The sequence below is a fragment of the Podarcis raffonei genome, chromosome 10, assembly GCF_027172205.1.
Source record: "Podarcis raffonei isolate rPodRaf1 chromosome 10, rPodRaf1.pri, whole genome shotgun sequence".
Lineage (NCBI taxonomy): Eukaryota > Metazoa > Chordata > Lepidosauria > Squamata > Lacertidae > Podarcis > Podarcis raffonei.
This window is the reverse complement of record NC_070611.1, coordinates 74,165,631-74,193,288: the sequence shown is the minus strand read 5'-3', so window position 1 is coordinate 74,193,288 and position 27,658 is coordinate 74,165,631. Positions and strand designations below refer to the sequence as shown.

General features: G+C 47.6%; 2 protein-coding genes across 11 annotated transcripts in view; both read right to left on the bottom strand.

Annotated features, from left to right (window-relative positions):
- LOC128421998 (zinc finger protein 782-like) overlaps nucleotides 1-27,658 on the bottom strand; it is a 115,088-nt gene that overhangs the window by 31,076 nt on the left and 56,354 nt on the right. The window contains exons 1-2 of one of the 10 annotated variants that reach the window (XM_053405430.1): nucleotides 10,929-11,128; nucleotides 3,904-4,048 (exon numbers count right to left, since the gene is read on the bottom strand). The exons of 6 other annotated variants lie outside the window; for them this stretch is intronic. The gene's annotated coding sequence lies outside the window, so the exon portion shown is untranslated. Of the gene's footprint in view, nucleotides 1-3,903; nucleotides 4,049-10,928; nucleotides 11,131-27,658 lie in introns of those variants that run through there. 3 more of the 10 variants (XM_053405432.1, XM_053405433.1, XM_053405440.1) reach the window with 3 other exon arrangements.
- On the bottom strand, nucleotides 720-26,761 carry LOC128421955 (zinc finger protein 850-like). The gene is made up of 2 exons (XM_053405335.1): nucleotides 26,035-26,761; nucleotides 720-3,038 (listed from the first exon to the last, which is right to left on the bottom strand). Exons 1-2 carry the CDS (start codon nucleotides 26,684-26,686, stop codon nucleotides 1,681-1,683), a joined length of 2,010 nt encoding a protein of 669 aa, XP_053261310.1. The 5' UTR covers nucleotides 26,687-26,761; the 3' UTR covers nucleotides 720-1,680.

Genomic DNA, 27,658 nt, shown 5'->3' with positions numbered 1-27,658 from the left:
TTCATGACTGGGGAGGGGGCATGTTAAGCAATGTAACATCATCATCATCATCATCATTACTGTTAGTTCCCTGTCTGTACAGTGGTACCTCGGGTTACATAAGTTTCAGGTTACAACTCTGCTAACCCAGAAATAGTTCTTCAGGTTTAGAACTTTGCTTCAGGATGAGAACAGAATTTGTGCTCTGGCGGTGCGGCAGCAGCTGGAGGCCCCATTAGCTAACGTGGTGCTTCAGGTTAAGAACAGTTTCAGGTTAAGTGCTTAACCCGAGGTACCACTGTAATCCGAATCTCCTAGAGCAGATTACAAAATTTTTAAAAACCAGTAAAAACAGTGGAAAACACAGTGGTACTGCAGGTTAAGTACTTAATTCCTTCCGGAAGTCTGTTCTTAACCTGAAACTGTTCTTAACCTAGACACCACTTTAGCTAATGGGGCCTCCCGCTGCCGCCGCACGATTTCTGTTCTCATCCTGAAGCAAGGTTCTTAACCCAAAGTACTATTTCTGGGTTAGCAGAGTCTGTAACCTGAAGCGTCTGTAACCCAATGTACCACTGTACTCTCATAGAAAGGCGAGTCCTACTTTATTTGCTTTTGAGTGCACACAGATGCACCCGTCTTGCATGCTTAAGTACAGGAACTCCAGGGCATGAGCGGAGTACGGGCCACGTGTAGAGCAAGTCCCACACTGAGGTCAAAAACACACACAGAGGCAGCAGGACTTCTTCAGTAATACTTTACTGAGCTTTCAAAGCATACAGTTCTCCCTGGGTCCCCAGTGAGGCACAAAACTTAGCTCCTGAGAGCAAATCCAGTTTCAGCAGTAAGAAAATACAGCACACAGGATATCTAAGTCAGGCACACACACCTGCAGAAGGGAGCAAGGGAGGAAAGAGGCTGGAAGGACACAGGGCAATGGATGTGTGTCTTTTGCTTCCTGTCGCCTGGGAGAGAAGTCAGCAATTCGGCATCTGCAGGGGCTTCATGAAGCAAAGCTTTCTCCCGGCTGCTTCCAGGCAAATGAGCATCCCAGAAACACACACTGTGATCTGTGGTGTGTTGCCATATCAATTGTTTTTGGAAGGTTATCACGATGTGGTCTAGAAACCAGTATGGGACAATATATTGCCCAGCCCTAATCCTGACTCACCACCAAGCAATCCAGATAAACCCTCACCCCTTCTCTATCGAAAGGTACTTTATATCTTAGATTATAATGACATTGTTTGGCATTGCCTTCAATATTTCATTACTATACAGTTTTACACATAAATAGCAGAACTTCACATACACAACATGTGTCAAAGACTGATTTCCTCCTGAGTTCATTTCTGTGAAGAAAAGAGTGGACTCTGAGCGGAAGACATCCAACACTCCATACATCTAAATGGGTTCTTCCATGTGAGAGTCTCTGGATGTTCCTTAAACACTCCATTGTAAATAAAGCACTTTTTGCAATCTTTTTATTTAAACTGCTCCTCCTCTTTGAGTTTGTTGATGGTTTGTAGGGTTTCAACTCCTAAAGTTCTTCCTGTCCGTGAGTCTGTTGATTTAGAATTTCCACCAGGACTGAACCTCTATCTATTTTCCTGATATTTATAAGGTTTGTGTTTTGTGCGAGTTTGTTGACATAAATCAAGGGTTCCACTCTGACTGAAGCTCCTTCCACAGTCCATACATTTAAACAGTTTCTCCCCTGTGTGTCTGCTGATGTTTTCTAAGATTTCCATTCTGACTGAAGCTCTTTCTGCACCCCATGCATTTAAATGGTTTCTCCCCTGTGTGAGTCCGTTGATGTCCTCTAAGGTTTCCATTATCGCTAAAGCTCTTTCCGCACTCCATACATTTAAATGGTTTCTCTCCTGTGTGAGTCCATTGATGTATATTGAGGTGTCCACTCTGACGGAAGCTCTTTCCACACTCCATACATTTAAATGGTTTCTCCCCTTTGTGAATCAGTTGATGTTTTCTAAGGCATCCATGATCACTAAAGCTCTTTCCGCACTCCATACATTTATATGGTTTCTCCCCTGTGTGAATCCGCTGGTGTAACTTAAGGTCTCCATTCTGACTGAAGCATTTTCCACACTCCAGGCATTTAAATGGTTTATCACCTGTATGAGTCCGTTGATGTCTTCTAAGCTTTCCATTATCAGTAAAGCTCTTTCCGCACTCCATGCATTTAAATGGTTTCTCCCCTGTGTGAATTCGCTGGTGTAATTTAAGGTCTCCATTCTGACTGAAGCACTTTCCACACTCCAGGCATTTAAATGGTTTATCACCTGTATGAGTCCGTTGATGTCTTCTAAGGTTTCCATTATCAGTAAAGCACTTTCTGCACTCCATGCATTTAAATGGTTTCTCTCCTGTGTGAATCCGTTGATGTGTTCTAAGGTTTCCATTGAAACTGAAGCTCTTTCCGCACTTCACACATTTATATGGTTTCTCCCCTGTGTGAATCCGTTGATGTTTATTGAGGTATCCACTCTGAGTGAAGCTCTTTCCGCACTCCATACATTTATATGGTTTCTCCCCTGTGTGAATCCGCTGGTGTAATTTAAGCTCTCCATTCTGACAGAAACCTTTTCCACACTCCATACATTTAAATGGTTTCTCCCCTGTGTGAGTCCGTTGATGTTTTCTAAGGTCTCCATTCTGACTGAAGCTCTTTCCACAATCCAGACATTTATATGGTTTCTCCCCTGTGTGAATCCGTTGATGTGTTCTAAGGTTTCCATTACCAGTAAAGCTCTTTCCACACTCTATACATTTATGTGGTTTCTCCCCTGTGTGAGTCCATTGATGTGTTCTAAGGTTTCCATTGAAACTGAAGCTCTTTCCACACTCCATACATTTATATGGTTTCTCCCCTGTGTGAGTCCGCTGATGTAAACTTAAGTGTCCATTCTGACTGTAGCTCTTTCCACAATCCATGCATTTAAATGGTTTCTCCCCCGTGTGAGTCCATTGATGTCTTCTAAGTGTATCACTCCGATAGAAGCTCTTTCCACACTCCAGGCATTTAAAAGGTTTTTCCCCTGTGTGAATCCGTTGATGTAAACTTAAGTGCCCATGTTGACTGAAGTCCTTTCAACACTCCCTGCACTGGAATCCTTTCTTGCCCATGTGAGTCTGCTGATTTGTTCTAAGTTTTCCACTATCAGTGAAACTTTTCCCACACTCCATACCTTTAAATGGTTTCTCCCCTGTTGGAGTTTGTTGATGTGAACTATGTTTCCTCATTCAATGAAGCATATCCCGCATTTCACACATTTTAATTTCTATTCCTAATTGGGGGGGGGGAGGTGTCCCGTCCCCTGGAGTTCTGACTGTCTTCTCCATCTCCTTCTTCAGAGTGGGAGGAAAGGGAATCCTGTTTTGGTTTCGAGGAAGAGAACTAAGGGAAAGAGAACACATCAAGCTCCATTAGCACCTTCTCCTATTTCAACGTCTACTACATTCCTTTACCTCCTACCCATGTTCCCAGCTTTTAGGAAGTGAAGTTGCAATGTCAAATGATAGTAATTCATGAGCAACTATCAAAATCCTCAATCAATGTTCATAAAGCAGCTTGATTCTTTAAAGAATGATGTGCTGTCTGATCTCGTGCCCGTCTTCTGACGCAGGACTATCCAGAAACGACACTGAAAAGCAGGATATTCAAGGCAGATAGATAAACTGTACTTAGTGGAATGTGTAGTATCTTGTAGTATTGATTTTCTAGTGGCCTGAAGTTGTGTTATTTCTGGGGATATGAATTAATTCCTGTTCTGCCTTAAAGATCATAATCATACAATATCATGTGGTGTTAGGGGAGCGGTAGTACCTTTGGTGGGGGAAATGTCATGCACCTTATGGGGTAATTTATCCACTATTAGCTCCCACCCAGCACTCAGTTCTCACCTGTGGCTTCTGGAAGCTCTCAGCATGCAACAGGGGCCACAATCCCAGGAACGGCTTCAACCGGCCAGCTAAACCAGGTGAGGATAGCTGCTGGGTCTCAAATTCTTGGTGGGTTGGGGAATTCTGCTGCGGGTGATGGCAGGCTCTGGTGGATGGAGAGGATGAGAACAACAGTGAATCCAACAGTCAAGAAGGCAGATTGTGCCCATTCTGCAGAGGAAAGTCAGGGCAGATGGGGCTCGTCAACCGGGGAAGGAAGCCCAACGGGAAGGAAATCTCTGGTTGTAATACTTTGGTGCACTCCCTCACTTCCTCTTGAGTTATCTTCAGGAGAAGAAAATGCTATGGAGGGAAACCTACACAAATCCAGAGTGGACTCTCTAAGACGGTTGGATGGTTTCCTGGACACCTCCTTCCAGCAACTCCGATGGCCCCTTGAAAGCTAATGAAAGTCTTGGGCCTGGAGCTTTTGAAGGGGTAGGACCAGGAAAGCTTCTGCCACCATTATCCTTCCAATTGCGATTCAGGCCTCATCATACGACAGAAACTACCCTGGTTGAACTGCTTGATGATCTCCGATGGGCTAGAGACCAAGGGGAAAGCTCTTTCCTGGTTCTGCTGGTTCTCTCAGCAGCTTTGGAGACCTTTGACCATGGTATCCTTCTGGACCCTCTAGGGGAGCTGGGGGCACTGCTGTGCAGTGGTTCCCCTCCTTCCTCCAGGGCCATGTCCAGAAAGTGGTGTTGGGGGATAAGTGTTCAGACCCCTGGGCTCTCTCTTGTGGGGTGCCTCAGGGCTCCGTCCTCTCCCCCATGCTTTTTAATATCTATACGAATTCACTGGGAGAGATCATCAGCGGGTTTGGACTGCGTGCTCCCCAGTATGTGGATGATACCCAGCTCTTCCTCTCTTTTAAATTGGAACCAGTGAAGGTCCTGTGTTAGTTTCTGGAGGCAGTTGGAGGATGGATGGCAGCTAACAGATTGAGGTTGAATCTTGAAAAGACAGAAATGCTGCCTCAGGGGGAAAGGGGGCAGGCAGATGTGGAAGACTCCCTAGACCTGATGGAGGTACCTGTGCCCCAAAAGGACCAGGTGCACAACCTGGGGGTCATTTTGGATTCACAGCTGTCCATGGAGTCGCAGGTCAATTCTGTTCCAGGGCAGTTGTCTGCCAGCTCCATCTGGTATGCTGGCTGAGACCCTCCATGCCTGGAGACTGTCTCCCCAGAGTGGTGCATATTCTGGTGATCTCCTGCTTGGACTACTGCCATGTGATACATGGGGCTACCTTTGAAGGTGACTCGTAAACTGCAACTAATCCAGAATGTGGCAGCTAGACAACAGAATGGGAGCAGCCATTGAGACAACATAACACCAGTCTGAAAGGATCTTCACTGACTCCCAGTACATTTCTGAGCACAATTCACATTGTTGGTGCTGACCTTTAAATTGCCTCGGTTGCATTTTTCAGGCATAGATTCCTGTTATGCCTTCTGTCACAAATTTATTTGCTGAAGGAATTTTTTGCTGTCTCTGAGCTTTTTTTCCTACTCTACTAATTGTATGTTGGACTTGCTCTGGAAATCATTATGGAGGAGCAAGATCATTGACCTAAAGCCCTACAGCCTCACGCTCTGTAGACCTGAAGGAGCGTCTCCACCCCCATCTCTCAGTCTGTACACTGAGGTCCTCCTTCGGGGGTCTTCTGCTGGTTCACCCCCACCCCTATTGAGAAGCGAAGTTACAGGGAAGCAGGCAGAGGGCAGGGAAATGGGCAACTATCTGACATTTAGAAGACAGCTGAAGGCAGCCCTGTATCAGGATGTTTTTAATGTCTGATGTTTTACTGTCTTTTATATGTACTGTAATTTGCCCAGAGTGGCTGGGGAAGCCCAGGCAGTTAGGCAGGGTAGAAATACTACCATCATTCTTATTATATTGTGATTTTTTTGTAGATATTTTGGAATTCGTACTGCAATATCAATTCATGAAATGTTATGGGTGGAGAAAATCACAGGGATGCCATAAACGGTAATCCCACCCACAAACTCTCATTCACATACAGTCTGTAAATTTGGGGAGGTCACACACCTCACCGGTGCTAATACTGGCACTCTTTGGCCTGTATAGACACACCTTGTATTTAGAGCCTCCAGCCACAGGCACTGTCTACCATGAAAATGGGTCCTTTGGGAAGAATCTCAGCTTGTCAGTCACTTTGACACTGCCTACAAAGAATAACAGGAACAGAAATGCTTTTGAGGTGCAACTTCTATATCAGTCGTGAAAGCCATTCCATGGACTCTGCACCCCTGTTTCTGATGACAGATGTACATTATCCTCATCCTCAATGAAGCTGGCAGTGGAAAAGACATTAAAGTTGGAAGCCTGAGAGAGAGGAAAAGGTTTCTGGCTGCTTCCTGGGTGGGATTGCGGAAACCAAGAGCCGCTTCTGAGAAGGCTTCTCCCCTCCCCTCTTCCTCTTGGAATTTCCTCTCCTCTCCAGGGGGACCCAAGGTTGGACTTGGCAGAATGGCTGTGTCTGGACAGGGCAGGGGCTTATGGGGTGGGAAGAGGATGGAGCTTGCAGGAAGGAAGGGGTGGGGGGGACAGGACCCCCCACTTTCCAGGGATCCCTCTCTGGTCGCCTTGAAGGGGTGGCCGGTTCTTGGGCGGGAGGGAGAAGCCAATGCGGCCCCTCCAGAGAATCCCGGTGGGCGCCATGATGGAGACAAGCCCCAAAGACTGCTCCCCCCCATTGCTGCCCTTCCCTGCCCCAGGGATGCCCCCCCGACTTCCTTGACCCCTCCCTCTTTCCCTGAGTCTCCCCTGCACCCAGAGGCCGCCTTGGCGGGGCTTACCCTCACCCTTCACGCCCCACCTCTCCATCCAGAGGACAACCCCCCCAACACAAGCCACATTTAGGGACATGGGGGTCTCTATCCAGGCATCCCTCGAGCCCGTTAACCCTTTCATGGCCCGCCTTTCTCCATGCAAATCCCACAGGGCCCCAGGGATGCCTGTGCGGGGGAAACGGGGCAACGAGGCCTTCGCGGGGACCCCCTGGGTGGGGGCCCCATGTCCGCTGCTGCCAAGGCTCCTAAGGGGCCCACGAAAGATGCTTTCGGGAGTTGGCAGGGGCCATGATGGAGACAAGCCCCAAAGACTGGTCTACCTAGCTCCCCCCCCCCCCATTGCTGCCCTCAAGCTGGAAAATTTTAGCTTCCAGAAGCTGTCAGGATAGAATAGGGGCCACAAGCCCAGGAACGGCTTCAACCGGCCGGCTAAACCAGGTGAGGATACCTGATAGGTCTCAAATCCTTGGTGGGTTGGGGAATTCTGCTGCAGGTGAAAGCAGGCCCTGGTGGATGGAGAGGATGAGAACAACAGTGAATCCCACAGTCAGGAAGGCAGATTCTGCCCATACTGCAGAGGACAGTGAAGGGCAGATGGAGCTTGTCAACCTGGGAAGCGAGGTCCTCGAGAAGGAAAACTGTGGTCCTAAACCTTTGCTGCCTGGTTTTCTTTAGGAAAAGAAAAGTCTCTAAGAGGGTTGGATGGTGTCCTGTACACCTCCTTCCAGCCACTCCTGCAGCCAAGTTGGTGCCTAACGTACTGCTCTGCTTTCCTTGGGACCATATAAGCCAGGCTGAGAAGGGGCTCTTGTTGTCTAGGCAGCCCTGAACCCCCAAACACACTGTCCACACTTGCTGTACTGCTAACACAGCAGTTTCGGGGGCAGCGATGAACTCAGACCTGTGTAGCAAAATCTCTCCAATGTGGAATATGTAAAACAGAAGCACTATTTACATCATACATCAATTAAAAAGTATTCAGAATATTTGTCTTTTGAAGAAAAGACCACCAAGTATTGGATGGCCCCTTCAAAGCTAATGAAAGTCTTGTGCCTGGAGCTTTTGGGGGTGCAGGACCAGAAAAGCTTCTGCCACCATTATCCTTCCAATTGGGATTCAGGCCTCATCATACGACAGAAACTACCCTGGTTGCGCTGGTTGATGATCTCCAGTAGGCTAGAGACCAAGGGCAAAGCTCTTTCCTGGTTCTGCTGGATCTCTGCTTTGGAGACCTTTGACCATGGTATCCTTCTGGACCCTCTAGGGGAGCTGGGGCACTGCTGTGCAGTGGTTCCCACCCTTCCTCCTGGGCCATGTCCAGAAAGTGGTGTTGGGGGATGAGTGTTCAGGCCCCTGGGTGCTCACTTGTGGGGTGCCTCAGGGCTCTGTCCTCTCCCCATGCTTTTTAATATCTATATGAAGCCGCTGGGGGAGTTTTGGCTGGTGTTCACACGCATGTGGATGATACCCAGCTCTTCTTTTTTAAATTGGAACCAGTGAAGATGAACCAGTGAATGCCCTGTGTTGATGCCTGTAGGTGGTTTGAGGATAGATGGTGGTTAACAGATTGAGGTTAAATCCTGACAAGACGGAAGCACTGTCCCTGTGGGACAGGTGGCAGGCAGACGCTACCAGCCTGCACACTGTCTCACTAAAGTGGTGCATGCTCTGGTTATCTCCTGCTTGGACCACTGCCATGCGCTCTACATGGTGCTACCTTTGAAGGTGACCCAAAAACTGCAACTAATCCAGAATGCGGCAGCTGGACTAGTAACTGGGAGCAGCCGCCAAGACCACATATCATTGGTCCTAAAGGATCTTCCCTGGCTCCCAGTGCATTTCCAAGCACAATTCACACTGTTGGTGCTGACCTTTAAGTGTCATGGCTGCATTTTTCAGGAAAAGAAAAGTGTTGATCTAATGTATAGAGATCATTCTTGGTCTATTGGTTCAAGAAGGTTCTGGTGGTTTTACTCTTTGTGATTCAAAGCTGGCGTTTTCTCCAGCAGGAACATTTTAGCTGAAAAGGGAGTTTCCTTTCTGCTGAGAGCAGGTGGTGGGATCAGTTGTTATGAGATTATACTGAACCTTCTTGTCTTTGGGAACCAGAAGAAGCTGGTTTAAACTGGAGTGAGCCAGGCTTGTTATCCAGTCCCAAGGTTACTCTGACATGGAATTGTTTATAAATTGCAGTATTGAAAGGCGCCTGGTCCCACTTCCTAATCTGCAATTCTCTACTCTGCTTGTGTGTTTCTTACATGAGTGCTGTTTTGATATACCAAGTTAGGGTTTTACTGTAAGTTAAGTTTTTGCTAGCTTTTGCCTTAGTACTAAATTTCTCTGCTGAATGAATTTTTTGCTGCCTCTGAGTGTTTTTTCCTACTCTGCTAACTATATGTTGGACTTAGAGATCGTTATGGAGGAGCAAGATCTGCGACCTAAAGCCCTAAACAACCTTGGCCCTCTAGACCTGAAGGAGCGTCTCCACCCCCATCCTTCAGTCTGAACACTGAGGTCCTTCTCTGAGGATCTTCTGCTGGTTCCCTCCCTGCAAGAAGTGAGGGTACAGGGAACCAGGCAGAGGGCCTTCTGGGTGGTGGCACCCACCCTGTGGAACGCCCTCCCTTCAGAGGTCAAGGAAATGAACAACTACAGTATCTGACATTTAGAAGATAGTAGAAGGTAGACCTGTATTGGGAGGTTTTCAATGTTTGATGTTTTAATATCTTTTATGTGTACTGGAAGCTGCCCAGAGTGGCTGTGGAAACCCAACCACATGGACAGGATATAAATACTGCAATCATTCTTATTACATTGTGATTTTTTTGTAGTTATTTTGGAATTCGTACTGCAATATCAGCTCAAGAAATGTTATGGGTGGAGAAAATCACAGGGTTGCCATAAACTGTAATCCCACCCACAAACTCTCATTCACATACAATCTTAAATTTGGGAAGGTCGCACAGCTCACCTGTGCTAATACTGGCAGTCTTTGGCCTGCACAGGCAAACCCGGTGTGTAGAGCCTCCAGCCACAGGCACTGTCTATCATGAAAATGGGTCCTTTGACTGGGAAGATTCATGCAGTCACTTTCATCGGATGCTGAAGGATTGTATCTCAGCTTGTCAGTCACTCTGACATTGCCTACAAAGAATAAAAGGAACAGAAATGCTTTCGAGGCGCAACTTCTATATCAGCCCTGAGAGCCATTCCATGGACTCTGCACCCGTTTCTGATGACAGGTGTACATTATCCTCATCCTCAATCAACCAGGCAGGGGAAAAGAGACTTAAAGATGGAAGCCTGAGAGAGAGGAAAAGGTTTCTGGCTGCTTCCTGGGTGGGATTGCGGAAACAAAGAGCCGCTTCTGAGAAGGCCTCCCCCGTCCTCTCTTCATCTGGGAATTTCCTCTCCTCTCCAGGAGGACCCAAAGTTGGACTGGGCAGAATCGCTGCGTCTGGGCAGTGGCTTATGGGAGCGGGCAGAGGATGGAGCTTGCAGGAAGGAAGGGGTGGGGGGACAGGACCCCCCACTTTCCAGGGATCCCTCTTTGGTCGCCTTGAAAGGGTGGTGGATTCCTGGGCCGCAGGGAGAAGCCAAGGTGGCCGCTCTGGAGATTCCCCACGGGCGCCACGATAGAGACGTCTCCCCAAGGACTGGTCTTCCTTGATCTCCCCCCCCCACGCCAATGCTGCCCTTCCCTGCCCCAGGGATGCTCCCCCCGACTTTCTCGACCCCCTCCCTCTTTCCCTGAGTCTCCCCTGCACCCAGAGGCCGCCTTGGCGGGGCTCAACCCTCGCCCTGCGCGCCCCTTTTCTCCATCCAGAGGACACCCCCCCCCAAAACGAGCCACACGGGGGTCTCTATCCAGGCGTCTCTCGCGCCCATTAACCCATTCATGACCCGCCTTTCTCCGTGCAGATCCCACAGGGCCCCAGGGATGCCTGCGCGGGGGAAACGGGGCAAGGGGGCCCTAGTGGGGACCTCCTGGGTGGGGGGCACCATGTCCGCCCCCGCCAGGGCGCCTTAGGGGCCAAGGAAAGCCCCCTTCGCAGCACTCGTGCAGGGATCCAGGCCCTGCCCGTGGGGCCCACGAAAGGCGCTTTGGGGAGCTGGCGGGGGTCTCTGGGTCCTTACCGCCCCTCCCCTCCCCCCGCAACCCCTTTACCTCTTTGTCCTCGCTCCCGATTCTCCTTTCCTTCCCTGCAACATCCACGGGGGTGGGGTGTCCTCCCCTGCCTTCTCCCTCCCCTTTCTGAAAGGGCGCGCCCCTAGAGCTACGGCGCAGAGCAGCAATCCAGCGCAAAAGCTCCACTTGCGGGAGAAGCAGGCAGTTTGGGAGGGGGTTCACATCCCTCCTTCCCGGAGCAGAAGCCGGATGGAGAGGAGGATGAAGAGGAGTAGGAGGAGAAGGAATGGGTGCAACGTATGGGGGCGGGATTTGGGGTTGTGTGGGAGGGGTGAGAGAACGATGTGCCGGGAGGGGAGGGGAGGAATTTGGGGGGGGGGGAGGTTTCCCTCCTCCCCTCTTCCAACTGTGGATCAGGAGAGCGGGGGACGGGCTGATCCTGGCAATCCAATTACAAAGTGGGGTCCCCCCCGCTATAATGTTTATATTGCAAAATCCTTCCCTCGCCCACCCCACGCTACGAGCCGTGCGTCCGTGTTTTAGGTATTGGTGCTCTTCAAACCAGGAAGGGGGACAGTTATACGACTCCCCAAAAACCCCAAGTCCCCACCACAGCCTCGGACTAAGGCCAGGACAATGACCGTTGACACAGGCACCTTCCATGCACAACAGCAAAGAGGCCCAGAGAAGCAGCCTATACAATTGTAGCAAGAAGCGGATACCATGAATCGGACTGTGTCCTCCGAGTATCCAATATAGAAAACTGTAGAAACGTCCGATAATCGCCAAAATTCAACGGTTTGACGGATGTCCTTGGTTCCCACGACTAATGACTCCTCTGGAATCGGGGTCTCCAGGGCTCCCCCTGACTCCATAATCCCTTAGGAGGCAGGAGGCGATCAAGGGCAACACATGCCCCAGGCAGAAATCCATCGGGATGGTGGGTTGAATCCTGATGCATTCAGAGGAGAAGCGGAGGAAAGCCTTGCAGATAGGGGGATGTGTAAATACTATTATGGTTCTTTGGGGAAGAGGGTAGTTAAAAGGTGTGCGAAATTGGGGTTCTTGACAGGGCTGGGTGACGGGCTCATGTTTCTAAATTCCAACACTCCTAGTTTGTGACACATTTGTGATGTATGGATGATGCTCCTGTTGCCCCTCCTCCCCTTTCCGAAAGCGCGCGCCCCTAGAGCTACGGCGCAAATCAGCAATCCGGCGCAGAAGCTCCACTTCCGGGAGAAGCAGGCAGTTTGGGAGGGGGGCTCATCCCCCCCCATTCACGGAACAGAGGTCGGATGGCGAGGAGGAGGAGCAACATATTGGGGAGGGGATTTGGGGTTGTGGGGGCGGGGTGGGAGAAGGATGTGCCGGGAGGGGAGGGAAAGAATTGAGCGGGGGCGGGGAGGAAGGTTTGTCCCTTCCCGTTTTCCTCCTGTAGATCAGGAGAGGGGGGGAGGGGCTGATCCCGCAATCCAATTACAAATTGGGGTCCTCCACCCCACAATGTTTATATTGCAAAATCCTTCCCTCACCCACCCCACGCCACGAGCCGTGCGTCCGTGCTTTAGGTATTGGTGCTCTTCAGACCAGGATGGGGGGGACAGTTATACGACTCCCCAAAACCCCAAGTCCCCACCACAGCCTCCGACTCTCCACTACGCCTAATGACTCCTCTGGAATTGGGGGATCCAGGGCTCCCCCTGACTCCATAATCCCTTAGGAGGCAGGAGGCGATCCACGGCAGCACATGCCCCAGGCAGAAATCCATCGGATTATGGATTATTATGGTACTTTGGGGAAAAGGTGTGGGAAACTGGGGCTGTTGACAGGGGTGGGTGACGGGCTGATGGTTCTGAATGCCAAAGACTCCTGCTTTGTGACAAATCTGTGATGCATCAAAGATGCTGTGGAAAAATGTATTGTGGGAAATGGGGAGAGGTCTTTAAAAATCCATGCAACCATATAGTCAGGGTTCCTACTCTTGGTGTGTTTGAACCTTGTTGCAACAAATAAAGATCAGGTCAACTGACCACCGTTTGCATCTTTAACTTGGCTGGATTCTCCTTCTTTTGCTGACCGGAGGGACCCCCAGGGAGTGACACCCTGACGAGCTGGGCAGCGGAGTAAATCCACACCCCGGGATATTTTCCTTCTCAACTCTTTCCCACCTGAGCCTCACCCCCTTACCTAAAAGCCCGACACAACACAATGTGACAGGATTGTGACTCCTGCCCTCAGCAAACAAAATAGCTCCCCCTCCCCACCGGAGCAAAGCAACCCCGGGATGCTGAGGTCCCCCAATCCTTGAAGTGAAAAGGGGAGGGGCTCGGGACACCTTCCGGGAGCAGGCGGGGAGGGGGCTGCCCAGGCTCCAGAAGCTCCTTCTCAGTTATTCCTCCCCCACCCCTCCTCCTGCCTCTCCTCCGTTCCTACAGCTTCTTCACTTGTGGGGAAGCTGTGGCCCTTGGGCCTGATCCTGCAGGGCTTACCTGGCATTCCTCCAGATGCAGGTGAGCCCACCTTTCTCCTTCAAGGTGAACAGGGTTTCCCAAATTTGGGTTTCCAGCTGTTTTTGGACGACAGCTGCCATCACCCCTAGCAGGCAAGACCAGTGCTCAGGGATGATGGTGGAAAAGATCATAAAATAGCTCCTTCTCCTTATGGGATGCACAAGGAGCCTGTCTAGGAAACAGTCGGTCTCCCAACAGTCAGAGAAACTAACAGAGACCAACCAAAGTAATGCTGGATCAAAGCGGCTGCTATGCCTGATCTTTTATTAAGGTAAGAAAGGCAAAGGACCCCTGGACGGTTAAGTCCAGTCAAAGTTGACTCTGGGGTTTCGGTGCTCATCTTGCTTTCAGGCCAAGGGAGCCAGCGTTTGTCCACAAACAGCTTCCTGGTCATGTGGCCAGCAGGACTAAACTGCTTCTGGTGCATGACAGAAACCAGAGCGCATGGAAACACCGTTTACCTTCCCGCCACCTATTTATCTACTTGCACTGGTGTGCTTTCGAACTGCTAGGTTGGCAGGAGCCAGAGCAGAGCAACGGGAGCTCACCCCGTCGCGGGGATTCAAACTGCCAACCTTCCGATCAGCAAGACCATGAGGCTCTGTGGTTTAGACCACAGCGCCACCCACATCCTCTCTGATCTTTAATTACCGTATTTTTCGCACTATTGGACACACCGGTCCATAGGACGCACCTAGATTTGGGGGGGGGGAAATAAAGGGGGAAAAATTTATTTCCCCCCCCCCCGCCAGGCGCGGGGCTGGGGCGGGGGAAGCCCGAGCTTCTCCCTCCCCCAGAACGGGACCCAGAGCCATGCCGAAGCTGCGAAGCCCTCCGCCAGTCTCCAAACCATGTCGGGAGACAGTGGGATGGCGCGCTGCGCCTCTCCCGCTGTCTCCCGAGTTTGCGGGGCTGGCGAGGGGAGGAGCAGCCTTCTCCCCCCCCCCCCCCGCCAGCCTCTCCCGCTGTCCCCCGAGTTTGCGGGGCTGGCGACGGGTAGGAGCAGGCTTCTCCCCCCCGCCAGTCTCCAAACCATGTCGGGAGACAGTGGGATGGTGCGCTGCGCCTCTCCCGCTGTCCCCCGAGTTTGCGGGGCTGGCGAGGGGAGGAGCAGCCTTCTCCCCCCCCCCCGCCAGCCTCTCCCGCTGTCCCCCGAGTTTGCGGGGCTGGCGACGGGTAGGAGCAGGCTTCTCCCCCCCGCCAGTCTCCAAACCATGTCGGGAGACAGTGGGATGGCGCACTGCGCCTCTCCCGCTGTCCCCCGAGTTTGCGGGGCTGGCGACGGGGAGGAGCAGGCTTCTCCCCCCCCCCAGCCTTCTAGCCAAGTCGGGGGACAGCGGGATGGCGCGCTGCGCCTCTCCCGCTGTCTCCCGAGTTTGCGGGGCTGGCGAGGGGAGGAGCAGGCTTCTCCCCCCCCCCCCCCCCGCCAGCCTTCTAGCCAAGTCGGGGGACAGTGGGATGGCGCGCTGCGCCTCTCCCGCTGTCTCCCGAGTTTGCGGGGCTGGCGAGGGGAGGAGCAGGCTTCGCCCCCCCCCCCGCCAGCCTTCTAGCCAAGTCGGGGGACAGGGGGATGGCGCGCTGCGCCTCTCCCGCTGTCTCCCGAGTTTGCGGGGCTGGCGAGGGGAGGAGCAGGCTTCTCCCCCCCCGCCAGCCTTCTAGCCAAGTCGGGGGACAGGGGGATGGCGCGCTGCACCTCTCCCGCTGTCCCCCGAGTTTGCGGGGCTGGCGAGGGGAGGAGCAGGCTTCTCCCCCCCCCCCCCGCCAGCCTTCTAGCCAAGTCGGGGGACAGTGGGATGGCGCGCTGCGCCTCTCCCGCTGTCCCCCGAGTTTGCGGGGCTGGCGAGGGGAGGAGCAGGCTTCTCCCCCCCGCCAGCCTTCTAGCCAAGTCGGGGGACAGGGGGATGGCGCGCTGCGCCTCTCCCGCTGTCTCCCGAGTTTGCGGGGCTGGCGAGGGGAGGAGCAGGCTTCTCCCCCCCCGCCAGCCTTCTAACCAAGTCGGGGGACAGCGGGATGGCGGTGTTCCGCCTCCCCGCTGTCCCCCGAGCTTGTGGGGCTGGCGGTGGGGCTCTCCTGAAGCCTGGAGAGCGAGAGGTGTCGGTGCGCACCGACCCCTCTCGCTCTCCAGGCTTCAGCGAAAGCCTACATTCGCACCATAGGACGCACACACATTTCCCCTTCATTTTTGGAGGGGAAAAAGTGCGTCCTATAGTGCGAAAAATACGGGTAATAGACCTTCTGCAGCAGGGTCTGAAGCCACTCACGCAGGAGGAAGGTGGGAACTCTGAACAAAAGAAAGACCATACTTTTATAAATTTCAAAAAAGGTTGTCCACCCCACCTTTTCCCACCCTTGTAGATCTGTCATGGAGGACGTCAGGAAGGTGGTGCCGCAGTGTGAGGTTACAAGTGAGGATCGCTTGTGAAGTGGATGGTGATAGTGACATTATTCATGTGTTTGCAAAGTACCTGGTGCTGGGGTCTGGGCTGCACCCATTCTGTTAATGGCTGTCCCTTTTGTGATGCTGCAGGAATGGACAGAGGAAACAGCATTGGAAGCAACAAGCAGTGCATATATGGACGTTCACAGTTCCCACTGTTGTGCTAAGATGTGTGGAATGTGATCCATCAGAAGCAGTACAAGTCAATCTGAGACAGATTGAATTGTATAATGGTGAGAGGCTCACACGAGCCTGCAACCAGTTATCTGCTGTGCATGTAAAAAGGGGAATGCACTCTGCTTCATAAAGGAACTTGCTGCCGCAAGTTAGGAAGGATATTAACAAAAAATATATCCTCTCCTGCCACCCTGAACATTCCCACAAGATGTTCCCATCTTAGTGTCAGATTGGAACTCTTACTGGGAGAAGTCAGTCTTTATTTGTGAATGGCTGTTACTTTGTTTCAAGAATGGTTTATTCAATAAAAGTGTCTTAGTCATAAATGGGTGTGTTTTTTATACTGTAGACCCAGTAGACGGCAGTGTGGAGTTGTCTATACTGGGTCTGTCATGACAGCAACAGTTTCACTTTGTTCCAGTTATTTTGTACAAAGTTTTACAAAGTCTGTTTCAGTAGCACATTCAAAGCATTACACAGTACGTTTGTGGTATCAACATGACCTTGTTAGAACCAAGGCTTTACACTTTCGGGACCATAACGTATACATTTTCTTAATAACAACCACAGAAACATAACAGAGAACCCGCCTCCTTTTCCATATACAGTACATTAATGGGAATTCTAGTCAGGCTCTTGAGGTGACTCTGGCAAGTGAGCCCAGCTGCATGTGACAAGGGTGGGGAGGAGTTCCTTCCTGTCAATCAGCTTTGCGTATAGGGGTGAGTGACCCTATTCCTCTGGCAGGAGCGATTGTGAGGCTTCCTCGCCCGCTTCCATTCAGCTCTGCCATCCCCAAATGGCAAATCTCCTTCAGCACTTGTGGGAGCGGACAGGCTGGAAGCTGAAGGGCTTCCCTTGGAGTAGGCTTCGCTTGGCTGTCTGTTGACCTCAATCTCTGTATTTTTAATGTTCTGTTGGGTACCTGCAGCTCCTCATTCTCCCTCTTGCAATAAGGCTTGGGGGACAATCTCCCATTATATTGCAGTATTTTAAGTTTTCTTCAGAATGCGCAGGGGGCAGGGATGAAGTTCTGGTGAAGAAGCAGTGTTTGGAGATCATGCGGTGCTGGGGGTGACAGAGTTTGGTGCAAAAACCAGTCACACACAGATGCACCCGTCTTGCATGCTTAAGTACAGCAACTCCAGGGCATGAGCTAAGTAGCAGCAGGGTAGGGACCACATGCAGAGCAATTCCCACGCTGAGGACAACAAGACACATAGAGGCAGCAGGACTTCTTCAGTAATAGTTTACTGAGCTTTCAAAGCATACAGTTCTCACTGGGTCCCCAGAGAGGCACAAAACTTAGCTCCTGAGAGCAAATCCAGTTTCAGCAGAAAAAAAATACAGCACACAGGAAATCTAAGTCAGGCAGACACACCGGCAGAAGGGAGCAAGGGAGGAAAGAGGCTGGAAGGACACAGGGCAAAGGATGTGTGTGTGTCGCTTCCTGTCGTCTGGGAGAGAAGTCAGCAACTCGGCAGCTGCAGGGGCTTCATGAAGAAAAGCTTTCTGCCGGCTGCTTCCAGGCACATCCCAAAATACACACTGTGATTCGCAGTGTATTGACATATCAATTGTTTTTCAAAGGTTATCGGGATATGGTCTAGAAACCCGCATTGGATAAGATATCAATATATCGCCCAGCCCTAATCCTCACCCACCACCAACAATCCATATTCACCCTCTCCCCTTCTCTCTCTCTCTCTTTTTTACTTTCTTTTTATTGAGTTTCTCTTAAAAAAAACAACCATAAGAAAAAAAAACAAATCAACAAATCCAAAAGAAGTATCCATACATAGCACAAAAATAACATCCATTACAGTTCTTTGTCTTCTTCCTTGAATCTTTATATCTTTAGATATTTAAACCTTTCCTCTACACACCCATTGACCTCCTTCCCTCCCGATTTTGGGCTTCTTAATAAAAATTCTTCCTTTTTTTCTGCAGCTATTAATTGTTAATGGATTACTCATCGTAAGACTTATATCAAACCTGCTATAGTTTTTAGGTCTCTATAATTTCTTTCAATGTATACCATAAATTTATTCCAGTCACTAATAAACTTTGTATTCTTTTGGTTTCTGATTTTTTGTGTCATTTTTGCTAAATCAACATATTCATATAATTTTGTTTGCCAATCTCTGATCGTTGGGGTATTTGGACTTTTCCAATTTTGTGCAATTAATATTCTAGCGGCGGCTGTGGCATATTGGAATAATATCTTATCTCCTTTTTTTATTTCATCCCCAATTATTCCTAGTAAGAAGGCCTCTGGTCTTTTAGGGAAGGTATATTTAAATATTTTTTTTAACTCATTATAAATAAGTTCCCAGAACTTCTTCATTATTTCGCAGGTCCACCACATATGGTAGAAATTGCCTTCTTTGATTTTACACTTCCAGGAAGCCTTATTTCCTGTTTTGTACATTTCCCCTAGTTTTGCCGGTGTGATGTACCACCTATACATCATTTTTTCCAAATTTTCTCTGAGTAAGACACATGCCGTGAATTTCATTCCACTAGCCCATAATTTCAACCACTTATCATATTCTATATTGTATCCCACGTCCATTGCCCATTTTGTCACGACCTCCTTTATTTCTTCATCTTTAGTGTCCCAATCTAATAGTATGTTATACATTTTAGATAATAACTTGGATTTACCTTCAATTATTTCTATCTGGAATTTAGATTTTTTCTCGTTTATCCCTACTTTTTTGTCTTCCTTCCATACTGCGTTTATTTGATGAAATTGCAGCCAGCCTGTTAATTTGTCTTTCAACTCCTCATATGTTCTCAATTTCCATCCACTCTCTGATCTTATCAGTAGGTCTTCATATGTCAGTCTTTCTCCTTCCATATTTGCTTTTTTGGTTGTTAAAATATCAATTGGAGATAACCACCAGGGTGTTTTCCATTCCAGGAGTTTTTTATTTTTCTCCCAAACTTCATCTAGTGGCCCTCTGATAATGTGGTTTGAAAAACCTTTGTGTACCTTTTCTTTATTTAGCCACAAATAGGCATGCCACCCAAATCTGTTGTTGAAGCCCTCTAAATCTAACAGATCGGTGTCTTCCAAATTAATCCAATCTCTAATCCAGCAGAGGCAGGAGGCCTCAAAGTATAATTACAGATTAGGTACCGAGAATCCCCCTCTTTCTTTTCGATCTGTAAGTAATTTGAATCTAATTCTTGGTCTTTTCCCTTGCCATATAAATTTCGAAAGAGTTTTTTTGCCAATCTTTAAACATTGAGGAACCTCTAATCACTGGGAAGTTTTGGAACAAAAATATCATTCTTGGGAGTATGTTCATTTTTATTGCCGCCATCCTTCCCGCCCACAAAACTTTTACTCTGTTCCACGTATCTAGATCTTTTTTGATCTCCTTCCATGTTGTGAAGTAATTATCCTGAATTAAATTTATGTTTTTTGTGGTTAGCCAAATTCCCAGATATTTTATTTTTTTAGCCACCTTGATTCCATTCTGTATCTCCAGTTTTTCTCTTTCATCTTTTCCCAAATTTTTGGTCAACATTTTTGTCTTTAATTTGTTTAATTTAAAACCGGATAGTTTGCCATATTCTTCTAATATCTCCAAGGCCTTACTAACACTTTTCTGCGGTTCTTCTAGGGATAGCATCAAATCATCTGCGTACGCTTTTAGTTTGTCTTCCTTCGTTCCAACTTTGATCCCTCGAATCTCTGGTCTTGCTCTTATTTTGTTCATAATTACCTCTAATACCATAATGAATAAAAGCGGGGATAGAGGGCATCCCTGTCTTGTTCCTTTTTCAATTTTGAATGAGTTTGTTAGATTATTCTTTATAATCAGTTTAGCAGATTGGTTCAAATAAATCGATTTTCTTCCTTCCATAAATTCGCCCTCTAGCCCCGCTTTCTCCATACTTTTTAGTAAGAACAGCCATGAGACGTTATCGAATGCCTTCTCTGCATCGATGAAAATCAGCGCCGCAGGTACCTCATTCTTACACTCCAGATATTCAATGATGTTTATAATATGCCTTACATTGTCCTTGAGTAACCTATTTCAGTCTAAATCTCAATAAAGAAACAAGTATAGATGTAGTCTGGGATGCCAGCAAGGCGGTCCTAAGAGGGTTTCTTATTCAGCAAAATAGTTATAAGAGGAAAGTAAGAGAACAAAAGAAAGAGGAAATCCTTAGTCAGCTAAGAGAATGTGAGAAAAAATTAATAACAAACCCAAAAGACGAACAAAACATACAAATAACAAAAATGTTACACACACAGTATTCAATGCTAACAAGTCAAGAAATTGAATGGAAAATTAAATTAATGAAACAAAAATATTTTGAATCAGCTAACAAAACAGGTAAACTATTAGCTTGGCAACTGCGAAAAAGGCAAAAACAAAATGTAATAAATAAGATAAAAATAGAGGAACAATTGATAGAAGATCCAAAAGAAATAAAGGAAAATTTCCTCAAATTCTATGAAAAGGAAGACAAAAAGGAAGACGAAGAGATAACCCGGATAGAAGAATATTTAGAAGACTACAGTGGGAAGACCATAACAGAGGAAGAAAGAACTCAATTAAATAAACCTATAAAAGCAGACCCCTTCATGGATCACTGCCTTGCCGTGGCGAAGGGGCTTGAAGAACTCAGAGAAGCTATGAACTACGCCGAGCAGGGCACACAAGATGAACAGGTCATAGTGGAGAGTTTTGACCAAACGTGATCCACCTGGAGGAGGAACCGGCAAGCCACTCCAGTATCCTTGCCAAGAAAACTCCATGGACAAAGACAACAGGCATATAAAAGTTATGACGCTGGAAGATGAGCCCCTCAGGTCGGAAGGCGTCCAACATGCTACTGGGGAAGAGCGGAGGGCAAGTACAAGTAGATCCAGAGCTGATGAAGCGGCTGGGCCAAAGCCGAAAGGACGCTCAGTTGTGGATATGCCTGGAAGCGAAAGGAAAGTCCAATGCTGTAAAGAAAAATATTGCATAGGAACCTGGAATGTAAGAACCATGAACCTGGGTAAGTTGGAGGTGGTCAAAAATGAGATGGCAAGAATAAATATTGACATCCTGGGCATCAGTGAACTAAAATGGACGGGAATGGGCGAATTCAGTTCGGATGACCATCACATCTACTACTGTGGGCAAGAAACCCGTAAAAGAAATGGAGTGGCCCTCATAGTCAACAAAAGAGTGGCGAAAGCTGTACTGGGATGCATTCTCAAAAATGATAGAATGATCTCGATACGAATCCAAGGCAGACCTTTTAACATCACAGTAATCCAAGTTTATGCACCAACCACTGGTGCTGAAGAAACTGAAATAGACCAATTCTATGAAGACTTACAAGACCTTATAGAAGTGACACCAAAGAAGGATGTTCTTCTCATTATAGGGGATTGGAATGCTAAAGTAGGGAATCAAGAGATAAAAGGAACAACTGGCAAGTTTGGCCTTGGAGATCAAAACGAAGCAGGGCAAAGGCTAATAGAGTTCTGTCAAGAGAACAAGCTGGTCATCACAAACACGCTTTTCCAACAACACAAGAGACGACTCTACACATGGACATCACCAGATGGGCAGTATCGAAATCAGATTGATTATATTCTCTGCAGCCAAAGATGGAGAAGCTCTATACAGTCAGCAAAAACAAGACCTGGAGCTGACTGTGGCTCAGATCATCAGCTTCTTATAGCAAAATTCAAGCTTAAACTGAAGAAAGTAGGAAAAACCACTGGGCCGGTAAGATACAATCTAAGTCAAATCCCTTATGAATACACAGTGGAAGTGACGAACAGGTTTAAGGATTTAGATTTGGTGGACAGAGTGCCTGAAGAACTATGGATGGAGGCTCGTAACATTGTACAGGAGGCAGCAACGAAAACCATCCCAATGAAAAGGAAATGCAAGAAAGCAAAGTGGCTGTCCAACGAGGCCTTACAAATAGCGGAGGAGAGAAGGCAAGCAAAATGCGAGGGAGATAGTGAAAGATACAGGAAATTGAATGCAGATTTCCAAAGAATAGCAAGGAGAGACAAGAAGGCCTTCTTAAACGAGCAATGCAAACAAATAGAGGAAAACAACAGAATAGGAAGAACCAGAGATCTGTTCAAGAAAATTGGAGATATGAAAGGAACATTTCGTACAAAGATTACCATAATAAAGGACAAAAGTGGTAAGGACCTAACAGAAGCAGAAGACATCAAGAAGAGGTGGCAAGAATACACAGAGGAATTATACCAGAAAGATATGGATGTCTCGTACACCCCAGGTAGTGTGGCTGCTGACCTTGAGCCAGACATCCTGGAAAGTGAAGTCAAATGGGCCTTAGAAAGCACTGCAAATAACAAGGCCAGTGGAAGTGATGGTATTCCATCTGAACTATTTAAAATTTTAAAAGATGATGCTGTTAAGGTGCTACACTCAATATGCCAGCAAATTTGGAAAACTCAGCAGTGGCCAGAAGATTGGAGAAGATCAGTCTACATCCCAATCCCAAAGAAGGGCAGTGCCAAAGAATGCTCCAACTACCGCACAATTGCACTCATTTCACACGCTAGCAAGGTTATGCTTAAAATTCTACAAGGAAGGCTCAAACAGTATGTGGATCGAGAACTCCCCGAAGTGCAAGCTGGATTTAGAAGAGGCAGAGGAACCAGAGACCAAATTGCAAACATGCGCTGGATTATGGAGAAAGCTAGAGAGTTCCAGAAAGACATCTACTTCTGCTTCATTGACTATGCAAAAGCCTTTGACTGTGTCGACCACAGCAAACTATGGCAAGTTCTTAAAGAAATGGGAGTGCCTGATCACCTCATCTGTCTCCTGAGAAATCTTTATGTGGGACAAGAAGCTACAGTTAGAACTGGATATGGAACAACTGATTGGTTCAAAATTGGGAAAGGCGTACGACAAGGCTGTATTTTGTCTCCCTGCTTATTTAATTTATACGCAGAATACATCATGCGAAAGGCTGGGCTGGATGAATCCCAAGCTGGAATTAAGATTGCCGGAAGAAATATCAACAACCTCAGATATGCAGATGACACAACCTTGATGGCAGAAAGTGAGGAGGAATTAAAGAACCTTTTAATGAGGGTGAAAGAGGAGAGCGCAAAATATGGTCTGAGGCTCAACATCAAAAAAACGAAGATCATGGCCACTGGTCCCATCACCTCCTGGCAAATAGAAGGGGAAGAAATGGAGGCAGTGAGAGATTTTACTTTCTTGGGCTCCATGATCACTGCAGATGGTGACAGCAGCCACGAAATTAAAAGACGCCTGCTTCTTGGGAGAAGGGCAATGACAGGCCTAGACAGCATCTTGAGAAGTAGAGACGTCACCTTGCCAACAAAGGTCCGTATAGTTAAAGCCATGGTTTTCCCAGTAGTGATGTATGGAAGTGAGAGCTGGACCATAAAGAAGGCTGATCGCCGAAGAATTGATGCTTTTGAATTATGGTGCTGGAGAAGACTCTTGAGAGTCCCATGGACTGCAAGAAGATCAAACGCATCCATTCTTAATGAAATCAGCCCTGAGTGCTCACTGGAAGGACAGATCGTGAAGCTGAGGCTCCAGTACTTTGGCCACCTCATGAGAAGAGAAGACTCCCTGGAGAAGACACTGATGCTGGGAAAGATGGAGGGCACAAGGAGAAGGGGGCGACAGAGGATGAGATGGTTGGATAGTGTTCTCGAAGCCACAAACATGAGTCTGACCAAACTGCGGGAGGTAGTGGAGGACAGAGGTGCCTGGCGTGCTCTGGTCCATGGGGTCACGAAGAGTCGGACACGACTAAACGACTAAACAACAACAACAACATAAAAGCAGAAGAGATCCAGGATGCGATAAGGAAGATGAAACCAGGGAAAGCCCCGGGACCAGATGGACTGTCAGCTAAATATTATAAAGTACTAGAAAATCAACTAACGCCAGTGCTATGTGACATCATGAACAATATATTAAGAGGAGGTAGGATACCAGAGACATGGAAAGAGGCCCACATTTCGATGATCCCTAAACCGGACACGGATAAATTAAACATCAAAAACTATAGACCTATATCACTATTAAACAACGATTACAAAATTTTCGCAGAGCTGATGGCAAACAGACTCAAAAAATGTAAATTTAATACATAAAGATCAAGCAGGATTCCTCCCAAATAGGTCACCCTCTCCCCTTCTCTATCAAAAGGTAAGGTAAAGGTAAAGGGACCCCTGACCATTAGGTCCAGTCGTGACCAACTCTGGGGTTACGGCGCTCATCTCGCTTTACTGGCCGAGGGAGCCGGCGTACAGCTTCCGGGTCATGTGGCCAGCATGACTAAGCCGCTTCTGGTGAACCAGAACAGCACACGGAAACACCGTTTACCTTCCCGCCTGAGCGGTACCTATTTATCTACTTGCACTTTGAAATGCTTTCGAACTGCTAGGTTAGCAGGAGCAAGGACCGAGTAATGGGAGCTCACCCCGTCGCAGGGATTCAAACCACGGACCTATGGTTTAACCCACAGCGCCACCCGCGTCCCTGTCAAAAGGTACTTTATATCTAAAATTATTCTCACTATTGTGAGACATTACCTTCATTTAAAAAAATACAGCACACAGGTACACACACCAGCAGAAGGGAGCAAGGGAGGCAAGAGGCTGGAACAACACAGGGCAATGTGTTTTGTCAGGGAATGGTCTGAAGCCGAATATGGGGGAATCCATTCTCAAGCAGATTAGCTTTCCTCAGAAGAGGAGGGAGAGAAACGGCCCCCCTCGTTTCTAGTGGTCTCAGAAGCAGGGAGAGACACAGACACAGTGAAGATTAGACAGGAGTTACCCAGTTCAAGATAATGACAACACTCAGCTGGGCCCTGAAGCCGGAAGCCGGATTTCCTCTGAGTTCATTGCTGTGAAGAAGAGGGGACTCTGAGAGGAACATGTCCCACACTCCATACATCTAAATGGTTTCTCCCATCTGAGACTCTTGTGATGTTTCTTAAACACTCCATTATAACAAAAGCACTTTCTGTAATCCTTCCATTTAAACTGCTTCTCGGCTTTGAGTTTGTTGATGGTTTGTAGGGTTACAACTCTTAAAGTTCTTCCTGTCCATGAGTCTGTTGATATAGGACTTCCACGAGGACTGAACCTTTATCGCCTTTCCTGACATTTATATGGTTTGTCTCTTGGGTGAGTTTGTTCACGTAAATTAAGGCTTCCACTCTGACTGAAGCTCCTTCCACACGCCATAGATTGAAATGGTTTTTCCCATGTGTGTCTGCTGATGTTTTCTAAGATTTCCACTTTGACTGAAGCTCTTTCCACACTCCAGGCATTCAAATGGTTGCTCCCCTGTGTGAGTCCGTTGATGTCTCCTAAGGTTTCCATTATGAAGAAAGCTCTTTCCACACTCCATACATTTATATGGTTTCTCCCCTGTGTGAGTCTGTAGATGACTACTGAGGTGTCCACTCTGACGGAAGATCTTTCCACACTCCATACATTTATATGGTTTTTCACCCGTGTGAGTCCGTTCATGACATCTAAGGGATACATTGTGACTGAAGCTCTTTCCGCACTCCATACATTTATATGCTTTCTCCCCTGTGTGAGTCCGTTGATGCATATTGAGGCATACCTTCTGACTGAAGTGCTTTCCACACTCCATACATTTAAATGGTTTCTCCCCTGTGTGAGTCCGTTGATGTAATCTAAGTTCTGAATTGAAACTAAAGCTCTTTCCGCACTGCGTACATTTAAATGGTTTTCCCCCTGTGTGAATCCACTGGTGTAACTTAAGGCATCCGTTATCACTAAAGCTCTTTCCGCACTCCATACATTTATATGGTTTCTCCACTGTGTGAGTCTGTAGATGAATACTGAGGTTTCCACTCTGACTGAAGCTCTTTCCGCACTCCATACATTTAAATGGTTTCTCCCCTGTGTGAGTCCGTTGGTGTATTCTAAGGGATGAATTGAAATTAAAGCTCTTTCCACACTCCATGCATTTAAAAGGTTTTTCACCCGTGTGAGTCCATTGATGTGTTCTAAGTTTTCCTTTATCACTAAAGCTCTTTCCACACTCCATACATTTATATGGTTTCTCCCCTGTGTGAGTCCGTTGATGTGTTCTAAGGACTCCATTCTTACTGAAGCTCTTTCCGCACTCCATACATATATATGGTTTCTCCCCTGTGTGAGTCCGTTGATGATGTCTAAGGGATACATTGTGACTGAAGCTCTTTCCGCACTCCATACATTTAAATGGTTTCTCCCCTGTGTGAGTCCGTTGATGTGTTTTAAGTTTTCCATTCTCACTAAAGCTCTTTCCGCACTCCATGCATTCAAAAGGTTTTTCACCCGTGTGAATCCGTTGATGTCTTCTAAGGTCTCCATTCTTACTGAAGCTCTTTCCGCACTCCATACATTTAAATGGTTTTTCCCCTGTGTGAGTCCGTTGATGTCTTCTAAGCTTTCTATTATCACTAAAGCTCTTTCCACACTCCATACATTTATATGGTTTTTCCCCTGTGTGAATCCGCTGGTGTAATTTAAGGTATCCATTATCACTAAAGCTCTTTCCGCACTCCATACATTTATGTGGCTTCTCCCCTGTGTGAGTTTGTAGATGAATATTGAGGTGGCCACTCTGACTGAAGCTCTTTCCGCACTCCATACATTTATATGGTTTCTCCCCTGTGTGAGTCCGTTGGTGTATTCTAAGGTCTCCATTCTTACTGAATCTCTTTCCTCACTCCATACATGTAAATGGTTTCTCCCCTGAGTTGATGTATTCTAAGTTTTCCATTTTCACTAAAGCTCTTTCCGCACTCCATACATTTAAATGGTTTTTCCTGTTGGAGTTCGTTGATGTGAGCTATGTATGCTCATTCAGTGAAGCATATCCCCAATTTGACACATTTTCATTTCTATTCCTATTTAAACTGAAGGTGCCCGATCCCCTGAAGTTTTGACTGTCTTCTCCTTCACCTTCTTCAGAGTGGTAGGAAAGGAAATCCTGTTTGGGTTTCAAGGAAGAGAACAAAGGAAAAGAGAGCACATCAGATGTCATTAGCACCACCTCATATTTCAAGATATCCTACATTTCCCCGCATCCTACCCATGTTCCAAACTTTTAAAAAATGAAAATGCAATGTCATCAAATATTAGTAATGCATCAGCAACCTTTCATAATCCTCAATCATTGTTAATAAAGCAGAATGATCAAGGAATACAGACTTTTCAAACCAATTGTTTCCTCACAGGAAAGGCAGCTGCTCTCTGTCCATGAAAAGGCCCTCTGTTTCTCTGGTTCATTGTTCCTTTGGACATTCCCCATCCTCTGCATCATAATCCTCCATCCACCTCTGTCTCTTAATGAATCACCTGCACAGTCCCATTGGCCTCTGGAGGACCATATGGACTATTATGTGAGACCTAGGTCTATGTCTTTTCCAGGGACTGTGGTCTGGGTTAGTCAGAGAACTAGAGACAAGTCTTGGTGTTTCAGGTCAGCTGAATGGGTGCTCAGGGAAGCTCCTGTTTTTGGAGATGGACCTCCATCTAGAAGCCTTGCATTGCATGGAGAGAGAAGGAGAAGCGAAAGGAAAGCAGCTGGATAACTGTACTTAATGGAAACTTCATCCTT